The sequence below is a fragment of the Haliaeetus albicilla genome, chromosome 27 (assembly GCF_947461875.1).
Source record: "Haliaeetus albicilla chromosome 27, bHalAlb1.1, whole genome shotgun sequence".
Classification (NCBI taxonomy): domain Eukaryota; kingdom Metazoa; phylum Chordata; class Aves; order Accipitriformes; family Accipitridae; genus Haliaeetus; species Haliaeetus albicilla.
Window position 1 is genome coordinate 15932021 of NC_091509.1, and position 8354 is coordinate 15940374.

General features: G+C 57.8%; 1 protein-coding gene across 3 annotated transcripts; it reads right to left on the reverse strand.

The window, feature by feature from the left end:
- Nucleotides 1–46: 46 nt before the first annotated feature.
- On the reverse strand, nt 47–6802 carry LOC104313405 (cationic amino acid transporter 2). 3 transcript variants are annotated; one of them, XM_069773212.1, is made up of 12 exons: nt 6645–6798; nt 5136–5454; nt 4813–4968; nt 4381–4549; nt 3987–4123; nt 3368–3590; nt 2741–2877; nt 2259–2361; nt 1985–2127; nt 1430–1596; nt 717–825; nt 187–467 (listed from the first exon to the last, which is right to left on the reverse strand). In XM_069773212.1, exons 1-12 carry the CDS (start codon nt 6651–6653, stop codon nt 313–315), a joined length of 1827 nt encoding a protein of 608 aa, XP_069629313.1. In that variant the 5' UTR covers nt 6654–6798; the 3' UTR covers nt 187–312. The 3 variants fall into 3 exon arrangements, with proteins under 3 accessions (XP_069629312.1, XP_069629313.1, XP_069629311.1); XM_069773210.1 differs by having other exon boundaries at nt 5082–5454; nt 6645–6738; XM_069773211.1 differs by lacking the exon at nt 1430–1596 and having other exon boundaries at nt 47–467; nt 5082–5454; nt 6645–6802.
- Nucleotides 6803–8354: the final 1552 nt, after the last annotated feature.

The window sequence follows — 8354 nt, forward strand, 5'->3', positions numbered from 1 at the left end:
GGAGAAGTTGGGGGGCTGCAGGGAGAGGTTTCAAAGGCAAAAAAACCCCCCCAAAACCAATGCACAACCCAATAACAGCAGCAAGAACACTTGTCTGCTTTATCCTCTCCAAACAAAACTCCTTCAGCAGGGCCTTGCCATGAGGATTCAGGTTGCTCAGGGAAGTTCACCAGACTCAGCAGAAAACAGCACCCAGGGCTCGTGTCAGGGCTGTGCCACTCCGTGGGACAGGACCTTCAGCCCAAGGGGCCTCTTTGCCCCTTGGGCACAGGGTGGAGGGAGCCAGGCGCTCTGGGACCAGCCCGTCTCCTTTTATTGCCCTGGAGCAGATGGGCACCAGGCAGTCCCACAGGGCTCTGGGGACACCTCCATGGCCGTGCTTCCCGGCGGCTCCTGGGGGGCTGCCCCTTTGGGCCGGTGGCTCTGAGTGCTGTGCCAGATCCCATAGCCAAAGTAAATGAGGAAACCTGGGAATGGGCAGAATAGGTTGGGGGGGTCCTCTCTCTTCCCTCCCGGCCACAAAGTTCCCACTCCTTTGGGCCACACGTCAGAGGATGGCGTGGTCCCGCCACCCTTTGACACTAAAATTCAGCATCTCTTCCATCCACCCACCACTGCTCTGCAGCCAACGTTAACCCGTCGGGCTCTCAAACCACCTATGCTTCACCCAAAGAGGTTGCCACCAGCTCCGGGACCTCGAGGGAGGCTGAGCTTACCGATGGCCATCCAGAGCAGGTACCGCAGCCAAGCGGCCGCACTGAGCCGGGCCATCAGGATGCTGTTGATGGTGATGCTGAGGAGTGGCAGGAAGGGCAGGCAGGGAACCTACAGGGACCAAGCACAAGGCAACAGGATCATGCCTTTGCCCAGAGATACCAGCCCACCCACGGGCAGGGGTTTCACAGCCCACTTGAGCTCTTTGCTGCTTTGGCTAGTTGCCGACAGGCAAGGGGAAGCCCAGCCTGGCCGTCGGGCTGTGAGGCTCAGAGACCTGAGCTGGGACTGCAGCCTGTGCTGGAAAGGGATGCTCGTGGAGGGTGGTTTGGTTGACAGGTCCTGCACCAGGGCAGGAGGTGCTGCAGGATTTAAGGGGGAGGCAGTAAACCACTAGCAAAACCAGTCCAGGGTGTCAAGACCAGGTTTTTGTACTGAAGAGCCGCTCTGGTTCGTGCAGCATGTGCCCCTTTGGCCTGTGAGACACAGGGGGAAGAACGAGGCAGCCCTCGTGGTCCCTACGAAAAACCCAGCAAGCCGCCTGATGCGCTTTGTTCAAGGTGGATGCAGCAAAAGTCTGCCTGACCTGAAGCAGAGCAAACACCGCCCCAATGCAACGTAACCCTTTCCCCACGGAGCTGTGGCACTTGCCTCTCCTCCATCCCCGGGTCCTTCTCCCTGGGGACAGTCCCCAAGGGCTCAGCTCTGTGCTCACCATGAAGGATGCTCTCTCCCGGCTCTGAGGCTGCCTCCAGACGAGCAGAGCTGCCACCAGGATCCCCAGGAGAGGCAAAACCAGAGTGGCAATGCACCAAGCACCCCCAGCCCGGAGGCAGGGCAGCCCTGCAGTGCTCACCCAGCTCAGGACGCAGACCAGGGCGGCTGCGGAGGGACCACGGCAGCATGTCAGGGCAGCGCTTCCCCGGGCTGAGCCCGACCCTGCCCCGGGGTGCAGCAGGCTGGCTGCCATGGTGGGAGGGAAAAAGGACAACCGGGGACAGGACTGGGTGGCTTGTCATGGTGGGTTTAGCTTTTTCCTCCAGCCTAGGAAGCAGAGGGAGTGGGAGGTTTCCCAAGGTCCCGTTGGGGCAGCCAGCCGGACGGCAGTCAGGAGAGGGCAGGAGGGAGCCAGGCAGACCCTGCCTGCATCCCGCTGCCGGGTGGTTTTCTGTGAGCAGGAACTTGCCAGCCCGTGCTACAGCAGCTATGTCCCCCGTGGGTCCGCCCACGCCAACTCCCCATAAAGCCCATCCATCGCTCCCAGGCGTACCTACAGCTGTCAGAGCCCAGGCCACCACAGCAGAGGAACACGGCGTGGGATGCAGAGGTGGTCGGACAAGATGGTTCCACCAGACCTGCACAGCCAGGACCTTCCCCGCAGGAGTGTCCTGAGTGCTGGGTCCAGGCTGGTACCTGAGGAGCAGATATAGGATGTCAAGGCACCTGAGCATGCACCTGCACTGCACCAAGGCCAGTTCCTTGTCCCAGGCATGGCCAACATCAGAAGTTGGGTGAGCCCTATCCCCTGTTCTCAGCAGTCTCACCTGAGCAGCAGCGCACAGCCAGCCACCAGCGAGTATGCCAGCAGCGTGCCAATGGACATCACATCAACCAGGGCTTTCAGGTCAAAGAGGAGGGCCAGAAGAGCTGCGGGGATGAGAAGCCCTTTCAACCTCTCGGCAGAGCTGGCAGCACTGCTGCTATGCCCATCTCAGCCACGCTCTCCCTGTGTCCCCCTGACACCCACTGCAACAGGACTCAAGCACCTTGATGAGCTGGTGATGCTTCGGTCACGAGTACAAAGCATCCTGCCACCTCCTGCCTGGCAGCTCAGAGAGGCTGAACTGGTGTCCAGGACAGCATCAAGGCCAAACTGTCTTCACCCACAGTGAGGACACCTCTCTCTGGTTGGAGAGATATTGCTCAAAAAGCTACAGGCAAGCTAGGGGTTCTGTGTTGTTCTGCTGAAAGAGGACATCCACTAAGCCCTGCTGAAGGTTAAGGGGTAACCCAATCACTCACCCACCTGCCACTGCTCCAGACACCAGCGTTGCCACCACCGGGCACTGGCGGCAATTAACTTTGGCCAGAGGTCTGAAGAGGAGCCCGTCTCGAGCCATGGCATACAGGATCCGTGGCATGGGGAACATGGAGCCCAGGAGGCTGCAGAGAGGGGAGGAGATAGGGGAAAAGAGGGCAGGCATCCAGGAGCTGCCATCCTGCCTTTTGCTCCTCCTTGGGTGCCAAGGGAGCTCCTGTTCATCTGTACAGTCCATGCCCTTCTCAAGACCACGCTGACAAGACCATCACCTCCCTCACCATCAGATGAGGGACAGTATCAGGGAAGTCATGTCCACAGGTGACCAGGAGCCCTGTGCATGCCGAGACATCCCAGCCTGCTCCTGCAGTCACAGTGCCACCAAACACACTTCCTCCAACTTTGGGCTAAAAGCAGAATGTCAGGGGGGTTGGTTGCTCTCTTTGATCAGCAGGGGCCAGGGTGGGAGCAACAGGGTTTGTGAGGAAGGGCTGAGGGACTTTGGCCAAGCATGGCAGCCAGAAGGAAGGGGCTGGGGATAGCTCCTGGATGTGTTATAGCTCCAGCACAACCTTGCTCTGAGCCACAGAGCTGCCATCAGAGGACTCCCCTCACCTGGTTGTCAGAGCACACAGTGACCCCACAGCCACCGCATGTTTTGCGCTGCTCCAGCCAATGTATTCAAAAGCCGCTGGGAGCGGGCTCATGGTGTCTAGGAGGTAGTAGGGCATCATCAAGGTGAGGGCAGCAGACACCCCGAAGTATGCCAGGAAGCAGATGAGGAGGGAGAGGATGATGCCCATGGGGATGGATCTCTGTGGGTCCCTCACTTCTTCCCCTGGGAATGACAAGCTCAGCTGTAAAAACAGATGCTCACTTAACATGCATGGCATGCTAAGAGCCCAGCTCAGGCTGGAGAGCATATCCTGTATCCCCCCCATGAGATGGGACACAGAGACCTTCTAGCAAGGACCACTAGACCTCCTGGGCTCCAGGGTTATGGGGATAGGGACTGTCTCTGCTTCAGGATTAGCCCAGTCATGCCACATGGACTCTTATAGTTCCTCCTCTGAGCACAGAGGGTACGAGAGAGCAGCGGCAGCACAGAGCCAGGAATGTGCCTATTCCCAGCCCGGCCCTACACCAGCTCCAGGGGCTGCAGGGAGAATCACTGCCCTGGCCCCCCAGCCTGCAAGGGGAGAGTCCTACCAGCATCTCTCCCTGCCTCACTTACCCGTGGTAGCGATGCAGTCAAATCCAACAAAGGCATAGAAACAGGTAGAGGCTCCAGCCAAGGTGCCAGTGAAGCCATAGGGCATGAAGCCTCCCACCCCAAAGGCACTGGTCATGTTGGCAGCCACAGACTGGTTCCTGGGAGGAGGAGGAGGAAGAATCAGGCAGTGCAGAAGGGTCAGTGCAATGGGGTCAGGCTGAACAGTCCCTCCAACCTGCTCACCCCTCCAGCATCAACCCAGCAGGGCTTAGGGCTTTGGCTATTTGATGCATTGCCAACAGGGCAGGGAGAAATGGCAGAAAGTGGGATTTCCTGGGATAAAGCATTAGGGGGATGAGCCAGCCACCCCCATCCCCCTCTGAAGGCAGCACAGGGAGAGCCGAGCCCCTCATACCCAGCCTTGTGGGAAGCTGCCCATGGCAGGTCGTCCTCCCTGAGCTTCCAGTTGCTCAAGTCGCCTTTGATGAAGCCACTCACTGTGACAAAGAGCAGGACAAGCACGTTGAGAGCTGTGAAGGCTTTGTTGACCGTGGTGGACTCCTTCACTCCAAAGGAAAGAAGCCCTGGGGACAAAAAGAGCAAAACTGGCCAAGCCCCCTGGATGACACCAGGCCCAGAGTAGACATTACTGGGGAGGGTGGAAAAGGAGGAACAGTGGTACAATCGGGAGAATCTGCAGGTTTCCCCAGATTCCCCTTGTATTCCTCATTCTTTGCTCAGGGAAATGGCAAAGCCTCAAAGGGGTCAGCACCATCCTGAAGAGCCCATGGTGGGGTGAGGAGCACATCCCACATGATGGAAGGTGGCACGGAGGGAGGCATCCTACCTGCCAACAGGACCACCAGACCAGCAGCAAAGGCATCCGGGTGCTCTGCCAGCCCCACAGAGCTCATGGCCACATGAGCACCCAAAAACCTCCCCATCTTCTTGCCGAGGAGCTGGTCAAAGGTAGCACTCCAGGCCCGGGCAACGCTGGCGGTACCTGGGGAGAGGTGGCAGCTGGGGCAGCGATGGTGGCTCTGTGGGGTCTGGGAATGACACCCAGCAAAGCCACAAATGCAAAGCAAAGATGGAAGGATCAAAAGGGCCTTATACCGATGACATAGGACAGCAGCAGATTCCACCCAGCGATGAACGCCCACAGCTCACCCACTGTCACGTAGCTGTAGAGATAGGCGGACCCAGCCAGCGGCACGCGGGCCCCGAATTCGGCATAGCACAGCCCTGCCAGAGCAGACACCACGGCTGCAATCAGGAAAGAAAGGACGATGCTCGGGCCAGAGCTGGTCTTAGCCACTTCCCCTGCCAGGACATAGACACCAGCCCCCAGCGTGCTGCCCACTCCCAAGGCGATGAGGTCCACAGTGGAGAGGCAGCGGCGAAGGCTGGAGCCCTCCAAGCCAACTAGGACTTGCTTTCTGCGGGAAAGCATCTTCGAAACAGAGAGAAGGCAGCCCCAGCATGGCATCTGTGGGAGAGGAAAGCAGCAGGCGTGAGGATGCTGTTGCCCTGCAGGCACTGCCCTGGGGATGTGACCCAAACGCAGCCTGAACATTTTCCTTGCAGCTCCCACCATCCACATGGTGCTTTCTGGACTCCCTGGGTGCTGCCTGTTTTCTGTCTCTGCCAGAAAAGCAGCCCACTTCGGAGCAAGATGGAGCTAAAGTGGCTATATTGCTCTCTCAACCCTGGTGAGAAGTGGAGCAGTGCATGACTGGGGTTTGCTGGGCTCTGTCCCATTCATGCTATGATGAGAGGGACAAGGACACCTACTTGTCCTCCTGCCAGCTCAGAAAGTGCTATTGCTCCAGCAGCATCCCCAGCAGGGACGCACAGCCAGCATTGTCCCAGCTGTGATGCTGACACTATTTGAAATGCAGAAACCATGCCAGAGAAGGAGGGATGGGAGATGCTCTGCTCCTAGAGCAGCTGTTCGCCTTGAAGTGCACCAAGAAGGACCCATCTGCTCAGCTGAAGATGCTCCCACAGCACCTATAACTGTGGGCCAATGGCACAGCTCAGACAGGCCATCAGCCTGTACAGTAATGCTGTGGCTTGCTTGGGTCACCAATGGGGATGTCAACCCAGCAGAACCCCCAACTTGTGAGATATTTGTGCTTGGGGCAAGCCTGGGATCGGTGTGCCTTCCCCCATCCTACCCGTCCTTCCCCAGGAGCTCCCAGGACTGGACAAACGGGGCTGCATGCCTCCACATCCACATGGTGCTGCCAGGACCTCCAGGTTACCCCGCAGCAAAGCAAAGTCCATGCTGCATGCTTCAAATCCCATAATCTGCTACTTACAGGGCCAGGGACCTGGCGGGAAACCTTGCCCACCGTTACATCCCACCAGCACCAAAGACCACAGGGCCATGTGGTCCCTGCTGTGGCATGGTGCTCGGAGGGGACAAGGACCATCCTGGGGCAATGCCCGGCACCCTGACCCGCAGGATGAGGTGCTTAAGCCCTTGTGGCACAGGGAAGCCCCAACCTCCAGGACAACCGCTGTGTCTCCTGGGGGCTGGAGAGCCACTGCCCAAGGCCAGGCCAGCTGGGGCTACCTTCCCACCTCCCAGCAGCACCCACTCGCTGTACAACACCAGTCCCACCCAGGGCATCTCACCCTGATGATTTTCCCTTCTGCAAACAAACTACTTACTCCAGCCATCCTTTGGGCAAACTGTTCCAGCTGCAAGCTGATGGGAAAGGCGAGTACCAGGCAGGCTCAGTTACACTCTCCCCTTAAATCCCTTTTGGGAGCACCCTGGCCCTCCCCCAGCTGACCACCACTCCAGGCTGCACAATGGGAAATCTATGCAGAAATATTTTTCCCACAACGCCTTCCAAATCATACACACAAGCCTGCAATGCTAATAGGCTCAGAGGCATTATTGAGGGAGTTTAATTAACATTTCAAAGTTGCCTGTGCAGGTAGAAGGGGGAACCTCTTCCCTCTGTGCCCACTCCCTCACACCGTGACCCTCACCTCAATCTGTGGAGCAGGTTTTGGAGGAAATCCAGGCAGAGAAGAGCAGAACCACAGCCAAGTCAGGATGTAGGGGTGCACATACCTACAGCCGTGACCATACCTAGGCTAAGCTGTCCCCAGGGAACACAGAGGGAAGTCAGCACATCCAAGAATTGACTGCAGCAGCGAGGCAGAGGAGCACAGACCCAGCTCCATGGGATGTTTGCAGCAGCACATCCAGCTGTAGCTCCCAGAAGCAAAGTCCTGAGTCTGCCTGCACTTGCCAAGTATTTGGACACCAAGACTCCAGTTGCAAGACCTTATCATATCCCCATTACATAGAGGCAGCAGCCTCAGATGAAGAAGAGAAGTACTCAATTGGCCCAAGTGCAGCTTGTAACAGAGCAGACAGCAAAACCATCCATCACTGACCCATCTAACCTTGCCCTGGGAGCAGGGCTGGGGCTGCAGCTCTCAGCCCAAGCAATGCTTGCTCCATCCCCTGGGCTCCCCAGGTCCTGTCCTAGCCAGGGGGTTGCAAGGGTGCAACAAGACATGGGTGCTCCTCCATAGGGAATAAAATAAGTCCCAGAAATAACCTTGCCACAGTGCCTCCCTCCTAGGGTACAGCCCACAGGGACTAAGCAGCAGCATACAAGCAAGGACCAGGGTGAGTCCAGGGCTGGGCTTAAATGGGGGCCCAGACTTGTGTGGGTGGGGGTTCCAGGTGAGGCTGCTCAGGACCAGTAAGGCATATAAGTGCTCTCAAAGCCCAGCACAGCTGTTCTGTAGGGCTGCTCCTAGCAGGGAGGGTATAGGGGGAAGTTATGTTGTGACCTGGCTGGTCTTTGGTACCTTGGGAGAAGAGGACCAAGTCTGAGCTCTGAGGAAATGCTGGGAGCTGGTATTTTGGGGTGAGGAACTAACTTTTATTTTGTTGTAGGTAGTGCTCGTGCTGAGTCTGCCTACAGTATTTGGGGACAAAAACCTCTTAGCCTGTGATGCAGTTCAGCACGTCCTCTAGCCTTCAGCTTGCAAGGAGCAGAGGAAGTGGATATCAGCCATGCAGGAACAAAGCAAGGAAGGCTCTAGAGCACCTAAAGCATAGGTGTATGCTCTCACCACAAGGTTGCCCTGTCCTGGCTGTACAGGGCAGCCCTATGTCCCCAGTTCACCCTGTGAGCTGCTGGGCTAGCACCTCTGGGGCAGGGGGGCTCAGCACACCATGACACAGCTAGGGGTACCGGGAGGAGAGCAGGACTGTTGTCCTGCATTGCAGTGCAGGGTGAACAAAGCTGTGCTTGTCACCCACGCTGTCTCACATGAGCGAGGTCTCCGGACACTAACGCCAGCCCAAGGGAACATTGCCCTGAGAGAACAACAGGGCACGAAGGAGCGGCC